This window comes from Lethenteron reissneri, chromosome 64 (genome assembly GCF_015708825.2).
Source record: "Lethenteron reissneri isolate LAM-NWPU_2019-01 chromosome 64, ASM1570882v1, whole genome shotgun sequence".
Classification (NCBI taxonomy): Eukaryota; Metazoa; Chordata; class Hyperoartia; order Petromyzontiformes; family Petromyzontidae; genus Lethenteron; species Lethenteron reissneri.
This window is the reverse complement of record NC_083842.1, coordinates 8,902,168-8,917,235: the sequence shown is the minus strand read 5'-3', so window position 1 is coordinate 8,917,235 and position 15,068 is coordinate 8,902,168. Positions and strand designations below refer to the sequence as shown.

Here is a 15,068-nt window from a genome sequence, read left to right as displayed (position 1 = left end):
GGTTACAACAAGTGACGTCACCGCCTCTCGGTTACAACAAGCGACGTCACCGCCTCTCGGTTACAACAAGTGACGTCACCGCCTCGGCTTACAACAAGTGACGGCACCGCCTGGGGTTACAACAAGCGACGTCATCGCCTCTCGGTTACAACAAGTGACGTCACCGCCTGGGGTTACAACAAGCGACGTCATCGCCTCTCGGTTACAACAAGTGACGTCACCGCCTCGGCTTACAACAAGCGACGTCATCGCCTCTCGGTTACAACAAGTGACGTCACCGCCTCGGCTTACAACAAGCGACGTCATCGCCTCTCGGTTACAACAAGTGACGTCACCGCCTCGGCTTACAACAAGTGACGGCACCGCCTCGGCTTACAACAAGTGACGTCACCGCCTCGTGTTACAACAAGTGACGTCACCGTCTGGGGCTACACCAAGTGACGTCACCGCCCGCTGACGTCACGGCCGGGCATGGCCGCCAGAGGTGGGAGGTTAGTCCTCCCTCTCCTCCTCCTCCTCTCCTCGTCGTCGTCGTCGCCCTGAAGCCCGCCCGCCGCGGCGATGGAGACGGCGGAGGAGGCTGCTGCGGCGGCGGCGGCGCTGTCCCGCGCGGGGCCCGAGGCTCCGTGGCTGCGTCGCGGTGAGGCGAACCTCGCCGCGCTGTCGTGGCGCCGTCTCTACCTGAGCCGCGCCAAGCTCAAGGCCTCGTCCCGCACCTCGGCGCTTCTCTCCGGCTTCGCCATGGTGAGGCACGGGTGGTGGTGGTGGGGGGGTGGTGGGGGTGGTTACGGGACAAGGGTGCGTGTTGGTGTTGTGGTGGTGGTTGTGGTGGTTACGGGACTAGGGTTCGTGTTGTTGGGGTGGTGGTTGTGGTGGTGGTGGTTACGGGACTAGGGTTCGTGTTGTTGTTGTTGTTGTGGTGGTGGCGATGGTGGTGGTTTTGGTGGTGGTTGTAGTGGTGGTTGTTGTGGTGGTGGTGCTGGTGGTTGTTGTGGTGATGGTTGTTGTGGTGGCGGTGGTGGTGGTTGTAGTGGTGGTTGTTGTGGTGGTGGTGCTGGTGGTTGTTGTGGTGATGGTTGTTGTGGTGGCGGTGGTGGTGGTTGTAGTGGTGGTTGTTGTGGTGGTGATGCTGGTTGTGGTGGTTGTGGCTGGGGAGCGTTGGTGGTTGTTGTGGTTGTGGTGGTGGTGGTGGTGGTGGTGGTTGTGATGGTGGTGGCTGGGGAGCGGTGGTGGTGCGGTTAGCGCGCTACGCTACGCGCCCTGCGATTCCCCGGGTTCGTATTCGCCTCTCACGGTTATCTGAACCGGTCCTGGGCCTCCCCGAAGTCGACTCAGCCTGAAATGAGTACCTGGTGCTGTGTGTAAAAAAAACATCTCCACTGGGAGAGACAAAGGCGGCCGGGCGTGGTGCTGGCCACCCACCCACCCCCTCGTGTGCCGTGCCAGCTTTCATAGGTGCTGCACTTTGACCCAACAGTCTGATCAAGGCCATACGGGGCGATATTTGTATTTGTTGGTGACTGGGTCATGTAGCCCGCATGCCCCAGCCACCGTATTGCCCAGGCAGCTTCTGTTTGGCCGGATAGAGAGAAGGGGGTGGCTGGAGAAGAGATGGACTTGGTACGGGAGGATGGGGAGCTGAGTGGACTTGCCGAAGATTGGTATCAAGATCGGCCTCTCTCTGGAGGAGGCTCGTGAAGGACGCTGCTGAGCAATTTGGGAGGCAGTCGTCCCCCAGCAATAGCGGGAGGGCAGAGGAGCGACGCTCACAACAATGAGCCGAGCGCTGGGCGGATAAAGCGCAGCATGTTGGCACAGTGGGGAGCACAGATTATGCATCTGCCAGTCATCTCTAGTCAACCCATGGCACCGAGATCTGTCCTGTGACCTGGCCTTCGACCCTTCACGTGCACGTAGCCTGGCACAAGCGCCGTGGTGACGTCACTGTCACTCAGTGGCGAATGGAGGTTGTTGTTGTACTTGTCTGGATGTGGTGGATGTGATGGTGGTGAACACGCCATCTCCTTATTAAACCTTTGAAACCTGGATCTGACCTGTGACCTGTCTGCGAGCCCTTCGACACTTCACGTGTCCTGAAGGTGCACTTAGCCTGGCACAAGCGCCCCGGTGACATCACCGCCACTTGGTAGCGAACCGCGGACGTTGTAGTTTATAATGCCGATGGCGAGGGGAGGTTGACGTGGCGAGGCGCGCCACACCTACCCATGTTATTATTATTGCACGCTTTGATTGAACTCACTGTTGTTGTTGTATCCTCAAATATTGTAACTCAATTTTTAACCCACTTCCCAATGTGGTATCGACTGCAAACTTGGTATACGTGACTTTACCGAAAGAACCAAGAAGATGAATCCCTGCAGTCACGAAAGCCTTAAATCGAAACTTGGTATACTTATGTCACACTGATGACAATACTATATTCTATCATGAAAAAAAAACATTTTAAAACATTATTTTTTATATGTTATGTTTCGGCTTGGGTCTAATTGTCCACGCTCAACTGACGTTGGCTGTCAATCGCCGCGGCCCCTTACGTTATGGCAAGCTTTGGGGCCACTTCCTGGAGTCGTGGAGTTCTTCCATTACTAGTACGGTACATTTCATTAAAGCGTGTTTTTAAGAAAGTTTTTGTTTAATATTACTTATTTTAACACATGTAGCTGTAGGGATGTTAGGCGCCGTGGTACTGTACATTGTAGTCGTATAGTATTACACTGCCTTGTGCGATACCACATGCTTGTGGTGTTAAATGGGCTGCATTGTTGTGCCCGTTCTACTTTTGGATGTGTCTGCCTAGAGGCGGATCTGGATACCTCCCAAGGGGAGCGGTTCTGAAATTCCCAAGCTTTTTAAAATAGAGTCCTACGGTAATAATAAACAATATTAAATGTATTTTCTCTGGTAAATATCAATGAAATACCAATATTGGAGTGGTCCTCTCAACGTCGATCCACCACTGATGTATGCTGTGGCATGAGTTCCCACCCTTAAGTTGCACTGTTAATGAGTTCCACTGTTGGACGTGTGTGTGTGTGCGTGCGTGCTGAGCCCAGGTGGCGATGGTGGAGGCACAGCTGGATGCACGATATACTTACCCCCCCGCACTGCTCGTCTCTTTCTCCGTGTGCACTACCGTGCTGGTCGCTGTGCACCTCTTCGCGCTCATGGTCAGCACCTGCATTCTGCCCAATGTGGAGGTGAGTTCTTTGTCCATAACTCCCTTCTTCTTGGTTATTTCGGTAAAGTCACGTAGAATTGAAATAATAAAATAATAAAAATAAAACATAATAAAATGATTCTCACGACCTTTCGGCCACAACGCAAGTAGCCGTCCTCAGGTGGAGAACAGGTCTGTCGAGGAGACAGAGTCTGAATGACAAGCCCCAGGCTTGGAGCGACTATTTAAGCAGCTTAAATAGTCGTGAGAATTATTTTATTATGTTTTATTTTTATTATTTTATTATTTCAATTCTATGTGACTTTACCGAAAGAACCAAGAAGATGAATCCCTGCAGTCACGAAAGCTTTACATCGAAACATAACTGCCTTTTTCTCATCCGCCGACGTACAGTCTGTAAATCGTCGTCCATGTGGACGTCATTGGAACGGAACCGGAAGAAAAACTAAAATAACTTTATGTAAACCGAGGCTTCCTACAAGGCCATGCAGAAAGGGTGTGTGGCACATTTTGGCGCCAGCTTTCGTAGAGTGCGATCGTGTGGCTACGGCTCTCTGCGGTGAGTACAATGTTTAAAAAAAAGTGCTATGCGTCTCTAAATAAAATGAACACTGACCACTTGCGCGTTCCGAGATTCAGCGGTGAACAGGACCCAACCTGCAGATGTTTCGGAACGGAAAAGGGTTAATAGGAATTATATTCTTTGCCGAATTTTTTTGTCTAATTTTCAGATGTATCGTGTGATCATTGATGGCGCCTCCTCTTGCTCAACTGTACATTCGAATAGTAGCTCACTGGTGCTCAACTTTTTAGTGTTATTTGAAAAGCAGTTAAGTGCATTGAAGAATGAAAGCTGCAATATTGTGATATTGTACGAATTCTGGCAACTTGTAGCAACTTAAGTATCAAAAGCAGTGTTAATTGAATGCACCATTTACGCTCTATTTAATTAAAACATTCATTTGACCTCCTGGCTGCAGCTCCTTGGTGCAAATAGGCCTAGAAGAACATTCATAGCCTGAAACGTTAGCGACTGTTTTGTTTGTGTTTTGGTTATTAGGCGGTGTTAATATGGTGGTGCATTGGGTGGCGCACTGTGACCCGAGCCGGATTGCTGAGTACGGCTAACATCAGTGGCGAGTGATATCTGGAACAGTCCTAGGCAACCCCCACCCTTCACCAGCCTGCACCGACCAGCATGGTGAAGTTTGGTTAAACAACTACCATGACTGCTTCATCCAGAATCAGATTCACAGAATCCTGTAAAAACCCTGCGGTGTGCTTATTGTGGTTTGTGTTGTATTGCACGCTAAATTAACAGGCCTATTTTGGCTGTTTCTGTACGTTAACATGAATTGTGTGTTTTAGTCCAGATGCTGCTGGAAAACGTACATTTGTTCAAACAAAAACACGAGATCAGCGTCGACCTCCTGGGTATCATCAGCAGTGAGGCTTGGTCGATAAATAATGCCTGAGTTATTGTAGATGTTATTGGCAAGAGCAGTCTCTACCTTTATGACAGGGCCTCGTGGAGAGACGGAGGGAAAATCTGTTGATATTATCATCTGTAGCGTTACACTCCACCCATAATGAGTAAAAATAAATATGCCGTGCATATGTGTGTTGTGTGTGTGTGTTGACTTCCCAGGAGTAATGAGTGCAGAATGAAGACCTCTATTATGGCTGTTGCTGCACGTCAACATGAAATGTGTGTTTTCGTCCAGATGTGCGTTTTCCAGCAGCATTTGTTAAAACAAAAAACGTGAGATCAGCTTCGACATGCTGGGTTTCATCAGCTGCGAGGCTTGGTCGATAAATAATGCTGAGTTGTTGTCGATGTTATTAGGCAAGAGCATGACAGGGCCTCATGGAGAAACAGAGGGAAAGTTTGTTGATATTATGATCATCTGCGGTGTTCCGCTCCATCCATCATGAGTTTTGAGAAAATATACCGTGCATATGTGTGTGTTGTGCGTGTGTTGACTTCCCAGGATTAATGCGTGCGTTGTGTGTTCTGTTTTGTGTGAATATTGTACGTGTAATATGTTGTTGTATATGTTGGCTGTGTAATGTGTGTGCATTTTTATTGCGTTATGTTGTTTATGTTGTATGTATGGAGTGTGTTTTGTGTGTATAACGTGTATGTTATGTGTATATTCTATGTATATGTCTCGTGTGTGCTGCGTATGTGTGTTGTGTTCTTAGGCGGTGAGTAATGTGTGTGTTATACATACTGTTTGTGCTTAATATGTGTTTTATGTGTTTTGTTTTTCTGTGTATGTCTAGTATTGTGCGTGTGTGTGCTGTGCATGTGTGTATTCTGTGTTGTATGTATCTTTTGTCTGTTGTATGTGTATTTTACACGCTTTCTTTTAACTCACTCTGTCTGTTGTTGTTGTTGTCGTTGTTGTATCCTCAAATCTTGTAACTCAATTTTAACCCACTTCCCAATGTGGTATCGACTGTAAACTTGGTATACTTATGTCATACTTATGACAATACTATATTCTATCATAAAAAAATAATCTATATTTTTAAACATTATTTTATACATGTTATGTTTCGGCTTGGGTCTAATTGTCCACGGTGAACTGACGTTGGCTGTAATTGGCCACGGTCCCTTACGTTATGGCAAGCTTCGGGGCCACTTCCTGGAGTCGTGGAGTTTTGCCATTACGAGTACATTTCATAAAAGCGTGTGTTTAAAAAGTTTTTAAAATATTACTTCTTTTATGTGTATGCGGTATGTCTAGTATTGTCTATGTATGTGTGCATGTGTGTATTGTATGTATAGTCTGTCTATATATTGTATTGTATGTTTAGTCTGTCTATGTTGTATGTGTATTGTGCATGTGTTGTACGTGTGTGTGTATGTGTATGTATTTGTTGTGTTCCCAGGCGGTGAGCAATGTCCACAACCTCAATGCAGTCGCAGAGTCTCCCCACGAGCGTCTGCAGAAGTACATCGAGCTGGCGTGGGGTTTCTCCACAGTACTGGGCACTCTGCTCTTCCTGGGTAACACAGCCACGCATCAGCCCGCACCCGCACAGCTGTTCCTGGGTAACGAAACACGACAAAGATCCCCCATATAGACTGTTCTTCAGCCTCCCACTCGCAGCCCCGCTCACTTCCTCCTCCCCCCCCCCTTGCTCGCTCCTTAATCTCTCCAGTGTGATGCACTACTCTCCCCCTACCCCACACCCCCCTCTCTGTCTCTCCTCCCTGGCTCCTCCCCTCCCCCCCCTTCTTACCTATATAGCCTCTTGTTACAGCAGCCCTTTTGCCCACTTCAGCAATTGTTTCTTGCTGTGGTTGTCCCACCCGGTGACGGACGCTTGTGTTGCGCCCGGAACGTCGTGATTTATTTCATTTTATTTTATACCTACGTGACTTTACCGAATGAACCAAAGAGTATGGATTAACTGTTGTTGGGGCAAGTGATGTTAGCAAGCACCTATTAAGACCGGAATAGCACACGAGGTCGCTTTAGCCTCCCCTAGTGGAAATGTATTACACACCACACCAGGTACGTATTTAAGGCTGAGTCAACCTAGAGGGAAGCCCAGGACCAGTTCAGATATTCATCACCGATCTTGGCCGTGAGTGGGAATGGAACTCGGATTACCGGATTCATTGGGCAGTGAGTGCGCTAAGCACTACACTACCGATCCACACGCACTCACATACACTGATGTTTGGTTAACACAGCCATACACTCGCACACACACCATTCTCTCCTGGGTAACACAGCCACACACACACACATACACTTTCTTTCTGATTAACATTCAAAGACGAATACACACATCCCCCGTATAGTCCTTAACAGATTGCTGGGGCAAGTGCTGTTAGCGGGCACATATGAAGGTTGGCACTGTAGACCAGGGTGTGGGTGGCCCCCACCACCCCGGCCGCCTTTGTCTCCGCAGTGGTGATGATTATCTGAACCGGTCCTGGGCCTCCCCTAGGTCGATTCAGCCTCAAATGAGTACCTGGTGCGGTGTATAAACATCGCGACTGGGGAGGTGAAGGCTGCCGGGTGTGGTGCTGGCCACTCCCACCCTCGAATCCTGTGCTGGCCTACATCGGTATTCTCTAACAGCACTTTCCTCAAAATTCTGTTAAGGCTGTACAGGGAATCTTTTTCTTTGTTGTGTGAACATCAGCACTGGAGAGACATTAAGGTGGCTAGCTCTGGTGTTGGCCGCACCAACCTTGTGGCCCGTATGTGCCATGCTGACTCGTTGACGGAACTTACCCCTGACAACCTGTGTTAGGTTGAACGGGATAATTATTCAATCTTGATTTGAAGTTTTCGTGACTGCAGGGATCCATACTTTTTGGTTCTTTCGGTAAAGTCACGTAGGTGAAAATGAATTAAATCACGACGTTTCGGGCGCAACACAAGCGTCCGTCATCAGGTGGGACGACCACAGCAAGAAACAATTGCTGAAGTGGGCAAAAGGGCTGCTGTAACAAGAGGCCATATCGGCAAGAGAAGGGGGGGGGGAGGAGCCAGGGAGGAGAGACAGAGAGTGTGGGGTAGGGGGAGTGGAGGCTACAAGTAAGCAACAAGCACGGCAAAGCATAATTATTTGGGATAATTATTTGTCTTTGATTACACGCTTCACATGGCATTGATGATGATCGCGTGGGTTGTTTTCTTGTCATTTAGCGGAGGTGGTGTTGCTGTGCTGGGTCAAGTTCCTCCCCGTGGGGTCTACATTATCGGGGCCGAGGGGAGGGGCTGGGGGCAGTGTTGTGCAAGGGGACCTGAATCAAACTGAGGTAATGACGCAAGATCGTACGACGTCGCAGGCCTCTCACGATCCATTGCTCCCCAAGTGGCTTAATGAATTGTGACCATGCAGCCATCATTCGGGTTTGTATTTTCATCAGCTTAAATGTAACATCATATTTGCCTTTCATTTGGGGATGGGGGGAGAACACTGGGGGGCCATTGTTGTTGGCGAGTTTTTTTTTTTTTCCTGGCCACGGCTCACAACAGTGGCATGTTACATCTGAAGCAGTCCTTCACCAACCCACACACATCAGTGTGGCGAATCTGCATGGTGAAGTATGGTCATACAACCCCCAGGACTGACGCGTCGTCAGGAGTCAGCCTTCAGCCACTCCATGAACTGACATTTTTCTAATAATTAATTATGACGAACAAAAGATTGACATTTTTTACGCCATTAAATGTATACACAGTAAAACCTTGGATTGCGAGTTACTTGGTCTGCGAGTGTTTTGCAAGACGAGCAACATTTTTAAAATAAATATTAATTTGATAAACGAGCGAGGTCTTTCAATGCGAGCAGTACGAGCATACGCTTTGTCAGCCGAGCGTCACATGATCACAACTGATATACGAGTGCTTTGATGTCCGAGTGCTTTGAATTACAAACACGTTTCCAGAACGTATTATGCTCGCAATCCAAGGTTTTACTTATCTTGCAAATAAGCAACTAAAATTGGTTCTTAGGCCTTACAATACATCACATATTGCCTAATTTGTGAGTTACAATTGTTGGTTTTCTGGGATCATGCCGATGTGTTATCTAGCTCGGTCGGTGATGGCTGAGCATGCCTGTAATCCAATACTGTGGAGGCCAGGGTTGGTGGTTCACACAAATGTTGGGATACTCCTTTTCCCATGGTTGTCAAGGTGTCATACCCTCACTCACCAACAAGTGATCCTGATACAAAATGGCCGAGGCAATTCAATATTACTGGTAGGACCCCACTGGTTCCACCAGCCCACAGGGGATTATTGTGTCCGTCCGTCGTGCAGGGAGGGGCTGGGTGGGGAGGGTGGGGCTGGGTGGGGAGGGTGGTGAGGGGCTGGGTGGGGAGGGGCTGGGTGGGGAGGGGCTGGGTGGGGGGGTGGGGCTGGGTGGGGAGGTGGGGCTGGGTGGGGAGGTGGGGCTGGGTGGGGAGGGGACTGGTCACCCCGTGGTGCCCTTATAAAATTCAACGTTTAACCTACTCACGCCGGCTTGTGCCCGCCCTCGCAGTCGGCCATATGCCATATTTGCGGAATACACCACGCCGCCGTTGACCCTGGCCATTGACCGAACAACCCAACGTTCCTACCAGCTCCCTCCGCAGGAATTTGTTTTATTTCTGGGACACTATTTTTCAAAAGGGGTGTACTTAACTCCGCGACTGGGGTACCAATCAATCCGACATCGGTGCTACTCCGCGATGTCGAAACGCAGCGAGGACGATTGCGCTGAAACCCTAAACGCTCGTACGCACCGTGGTGGTGCATCGTGTACAGCTCGTCGAGATGAGTCGATTGCCGCATCGCGCGACCATCAACAGACGAAAAATGACTGCATCACGGACATTATGCGAGAGCCGGGGTACCATGGACTAATCTTAATCTGTTCCATATGGTATGGAATGCTGTGGGTTTTATCCGGATGCTCTGGTCTCCTCCCACATGTAAATCCTAATTAATTAGCCAAAAAACACCCTTATATGTAGAGGATCGCAGACCTTTGGGGGGGGGGGAATTTGGCACTGGCTCACCACGTGGCTGCCTTTCCTACTTGTCTGTGGTGCCTCGCATCTCTCTGAATTGTTCTCTGTCTTCGAGAGCGAGAGGATACTGTGTGATGCGTTACAACTCGAAATTCTTAAGTTTAATAATTTGCACTGTTTGAAAAAGAAAATTTTAATTATTCACGACGCTGACTTTTGAAGGTTCATCTCTGTTTCCCCCCCCCCCCCCATCTAGTTTAATGCTTCCATTGTGATGTCGTGTGTTGGTTGCCACCCTGACCCTGTGTCCTGTAACCTTGTGATCCTGTACCTCGTGTATTAATGCCACCACGTCGCTGTGACCCTGTATCCCCATGCCAAGTAAAATTACCTGTTTTTTATTATCCCAGCTTTATCCAGATTGTGCCATCAATATCAAGTCGTGATAAAAAAAATTCCATTGAAATCTCACACGGCAGTGAATCCCCTTAGTGTTTAGAGACCCACCCACGGAACCGGATAGCACAGCGGCGACCTCTTAAGATCCCTCTAGTCCGCACAACAGGGGGCAGTACGTTCACAATCGCTTTGCTGTTCAGAGTAATGTTCATTGCCTGACAGTCTTAACTAATATCTTTAGTTCTCAGCGCCATACGTTAGCCACACGAAGTGGAGAAGCAAATCTAACGCGATGGTATTTTCTTTCTCATTCACGCTTGACTGGTAGTAGGTTTTTACCCTTTCAACTGGTACAAAACTGACACCTTTATACAAGGCATCATGTTTGCAATAACCGCAACACAAGCAGTCAAAATGCTAACGAAAAGAAACAACTCTGATAATGGTAATGATATGCACTGTCCTTGAAGTTGATTGGTCCACACCCGAGACAGCTTTCCTTAGAGCCTAGTCTCCAATGATGCCTTGTATAAAGGTGTCAGTTTTGTACCAGTTTAAAGGGTAAAAACCTATTACTATATTTTGCCACTGGTAAAGGAGGTTTCATAGTGTGGGCTGAAACCATCAACTTATTACACTTTAGAACCTGGATTATTGACAGTAGAGTTTAGGGAATGTGTGAGTAGATTTCGAATTTGTCAAATTTGGCCCACGTGGCCTCCTCTTTTTCTCATAACATCATAGGATGTTAATGTCCGCTGCGAAGCGGATGGCGAGTGTTCATGAATAATACACACACATGGTATTAACCAGGCCAGCCACTGGGCTAAAATCGCAAACTTGTGCAACAAGCGGAAAGTGCGCCAACCGCTTTGCCACGTCACCGATGTCCCCCGTGCGTGCGTTCCCCTCAATCCCCGTGCATTCCAGATGGCACCACCCCCGTCCCTGCCGGTGGGCCTCCAGGCGGCGTGGGCGTCCACGGCGGTGATGGTGCCAGTGCTGGTGCTGTTCGTGTGCTTCACCGTGCACTTCTACCACTCGCTCGTCAAGCACAAGACGGCGCGGCACAGCCACCAGCTGGACGAGCTGTCCCTGTTGCGCGTGCAGCTCGATCCGCCCGGCACCGCCGTCAACGCAACGCAGCACCACCACCACGGCGGCGGCGGTGGCGCGGCTCCGCAGCAGCAGCACCACCACCACCACCACGGCAACCACGGACAGCATGAACGCGCGCAGGCGCACGACAATGGTCACCATAACCACGGGCAGCAGCAGCAGCTGCTCAGCTACGGACGCGGCACCAACCACGGGCAGCACGACGACGACCTTGACGGCGACCGTCACGGGCACAGCTACGGGCACGGGCAGGCGTGATGGCGACCCGCTCGTACGCACGGCCACGGCAGCCATGAGCCAGCAGCAGCAGCGGAATTAGCAGCAGCCGTGGGTTTTAGCAGACTGACCAGCGGCGGTGGCGGCTGCCTTGGACCGAACGGCGACCGTGTAGGTTGGGGGCGACATCGCCGGTTGGTGCCAATTAAGTGTTTTTTTTTTTTACCTCCGTCAAAAACATGACGTCTGTTGTCACTGTAAAGGGATAAGAGCGGTAATGAGGTTTGCATACATTTCGAGGTGCGGGAGCACAGGTTTTTTGAGAGTTTCTGTAAAGGTTTTGGAGGAGGAGGAGGAGGAGAAATGTTTAAACATGTACGTTTGTTGCATCCACTTAGAATAATCTTGGGAGTGCAGTTTTCTGGTTTTGGCGTCAGGAATTGAATTCAACTCCTGAAAGTTGCCCGCCCACAGCAGCAGCTTGAGGTGGAAACTTGAGAAGAGAATTGTTCAACACGCAGCCCATCTCCCGAACACTGCAACATGGGAGAGCGCAGAGCTGTTTCTTCCAGACACGCGTAGCTTGGTTTGATGGGAGCTTACTGTGGGTTTTGCGGAGCCTCAGAGATTGGGAAGAAGCAGTCCCCCCCCCCCCCACATACGTGTGAGTGGTTGGCTGATGATGTGGGCCCTCATGTTAAAGAAGGTGGGCAATATGCGACCCCCACATCTTGAGACAGGGTAAAGCGATGGGCAGGGGATGACCTCCCCAGCAAAAACTGCCAGTTATATTGCAGGCTGCCTTTTTTACGTGACATCATCACTGCTGTTTGGACCACACAGGACAGGTTCTGCAGAAAGGGATAGATTCCCTGGTGGGTCTGCCCTTAAAATAGTTGGGGGGGGGGACCACACCTATTGTAAACGAGGTAATGGGGGCGCATCTCTCTTGGTGTACCAAGAAAGGTCCTGGTTTAAATTATTGCAACGTCTTGCTCGTATGCCAAGGAGAAGCTTGCAGAAGCCACTTTATGAATACAGGCAGGGGTGGTGGTCTGGCACAATGTTATTTGATCACCGCAGCAGACGTGTATCGAAGTACGACTGGGCCCAACACCTCTGCTTTTTAACCTATGAGCTGCCAGCAAAAGATTTGTCACCTATCTTAGCACAAACACCGTGGTGGCACCGCCACCACTGGGGTGTGGCGCATGGCAAGTGGTGTTTCGTCGGCTTTATTTGCGTCTGCTCGTGCGTGTGTGTTTTGTGTCGCCAAGCTTGGCACGCGTGTTGTGATATCGCCACCTTTTAGTGGTGCGTATTTTTGTATTGTGCGTTTGATGTTTACGTGTATATGCGGTTTCTCCCTCGTCGGTTACGTAGCCTCCGTGACCTTTACGTTTAAATAGCGTTCGGGGTATATAGGTTGGGTGTGCAGCGAGGTAGGTACATAGGTAGATCAGTCTGTGGATAGGGTGGTGATTTGTAAGGTGGGTTAGATATTTAGCTTGGTACATATGTAGATGGCTGGTTCGGTGAGAAGGTAGGATGACACCGATTTGTTTAACCACGTGAGAACTGGAGAGACCGGCATAGTCTCATTTGCAATAGTTGAACCTGGGTCACTAAAATGGCAAAATAAAATAAAGTAGAGCAATGATGTAAATAGAAATCGGAGCAAAAACAACTATTATATGAGACGCTGAACATTTTGCACAGCCAAATCAATGTTAAATAAGACAATTACCTGCAGCTTAAGTTTATTCTGGCAGGTTATATTGAGACTTATGCCAGATTTGAAGCTTTTGTGACTGCAAGGATTCATATTCTTGGGTTTTTTCGGTATCTTATTTGACAGACAACTGTTCTTTAGTTACTGTACAGTTTACTGATAGACAGCCAGTTTTGTTTTATCACGTTTAGCTTTTCTTTTTTCACACGCTGGTTTCCTGCTTTAAGTTTTACCCACCAAGTAACATAGCAGGAGGCTGTTTCTTCCTGACCTGCTTTTTTGCTTTTACCATGTACATGGCAGGGGCTCGGTCCCATTAGCAGCAGCTGCACTTTAACAACTCTGGCACCCCCCCCCCCCACCCTCTCAGCCAGTCTACATAACAAAGGCTCAGTCCTTTGTTGTGTAGACTAGCCTTAGCTTCAGCCGCACCAACCTTACCATAATAATAAAAAAAACTCCTATCCAGGGGCCTACCCTGGCTCCTCCCCCCTCAACCAGTATATATACGGGGTCGGATCTCTTGGAATTTCTCATTTAATTGATACAGCGAGCGTGGCTGTGACGGTTCCACCTGAAGACGGAGGCTTGTGTTGCCTCCGAAACGTCGTGATTTTTATTTTACTTTTATAAATTTTAATTTTTTACCTACGTGACTTTACCGAAAAAACCCAAGAATATGAATATTGAGACTGATGGTTAGAATAATTACATTTAAGTAACAGAAACATTGGTACTGTGATGATTTAATCGTCAAAGACACGTTAAACATATGTAGTCTGACTATTGTATTAATATGTACACAGATAACAACATGAAGTCGAGTGTAAGTGCAAGTGAAGTTGTATAGAAATGACTGCTCGGCATCAAGTTGAGACCTCAATGTTTTTTTAAACGATGGGCTTCTAGGTGTTGGAGTTAGTAGGCAGAGGGGTAGTGTCGGCATTCTTATAAAATAACCAGCTGTCCAAGTCTCGTATCTCTCAATGTGTTTAAAATTGCCAAGTAAAGCCACGGAGTTGGCACCTGTGACAGTTTAGGTTTATGTTTTATGCTTCTGTGGTACACATAACAAAATTTCTTAAGTGTAGCAGTGTATTTATGACTTTCAGCTAAGGTCACTTTGACAGCTGCAATTAGGCCCCAGGGAAACGTTCGGGGTCCAGGGCTTGAAATTTAAGACCGCAATGTTTGCTGGCTTAATGCCTTGTCACAAGCATCGTCGACTCGGGAGAGCTCGCCAGTCATCTCGTGTGCTGCTTTCACATGTATCCGTCTCATTGGTGAACACTGCAAAAAAGAATCCAGCTCTCAAACACGTGCACCGATCTGTGCCCTTGTATTCGGAGCAGGTCATTCTAAGGGGTCATCACAGCCAATGACGGTCGGTGCCACCAAATATTGCCATCGCTTCCGTCAGATCCTTAAGCTGTTCCAGAGTCAAACACCCGACCTCCATAGTTTGCAGCATCATCATCATCAGATTCTGAATGTTTATTTATACTGGAGGGATTTGGTGAGCTTTAAAGCTCAATGTCACAGATGTCCATTGGGGCGGGTCAGAACTTTACGACAAGCAATATAAAAACAACAAAATACAGATGAAACTAAACTTTTTTTTTATCTTACCAAAAGCCACCTTTCCACAAATTATCACACAACGAAGTGGCTAACGTGGAAATTACTCTTAGGTTTTTTCGGTAAAGTCACGTAGGTAAAAATAAATAATAATAATAAATCACGACGTTTCGGAGGCAACACAAGTCTCCTGATGACGGAGACTTGTGTTGTCTCTGAAACGTCGTGATTTACTATGTTATTTATTTATTACCTACGTGGCTTAACCGAAAAAACCTAAGAGTATGAATCCTTGCAGTCACGAAAGCTTCAAATCTCGAATGTGGAACTTT

At 48.3% G+C, this 15,068-nt stretch overlaps 1 protein-coding gene across 1 annotated transcript; it reads left to right on the top strand.

The window, feature by feature from the left end:
- Positions 1 to 435: 435 nt before the first annotated feature.
- LOC133359268 (calcium release-activated calcium channel protein 1-like) lies at positions 436 to 14,883 on the top strand. The gene is made up of 5 exons (XM_061577748.1): positions 436 to 744; positions 3,075 to 3,218; positions 6,098 to 6,215; positions 7,876 to 7,988; positions 11,022 to 14,883. The coding sequence occupies exons 1-5, from the start codon at positions 562 to 564 to the stop codon at positions 11,466 to 11,468; spliced, it is 1,005 nt and encodes a 334-aa protein (XP_061433732.1). The 5' UTR covers positions 436 to 561; the 3' UTR covers positions 11,469 to 14,883.
- Positions 14,884 to 15,068: the final 185 nt, after the last annotated feature.

Coding starts and splice junctions, on each gene's coding strand:
- LOC133359268 (XM_061577748.1), top strand. CDS start 562: ATGGAGACGGCGGAGGAGGCTGCTGCGGCGGCGGCGGCGCTGTCCCGC. Junction 745..3,074: donor TTCTCTCCGGCTTCGCCATG/GTGAGGCACGGG, acceptor TGCTGAGCCCAG/GTGGCGATGGTGGAGGCACA. Junction 3,219..6,097: donor GCATTCTGCCCAATGTGGAG/GTGAGTTCTTTG, acceptor TTGTGTTCCCAG/GCGGTGAGCAATGTCCACAA.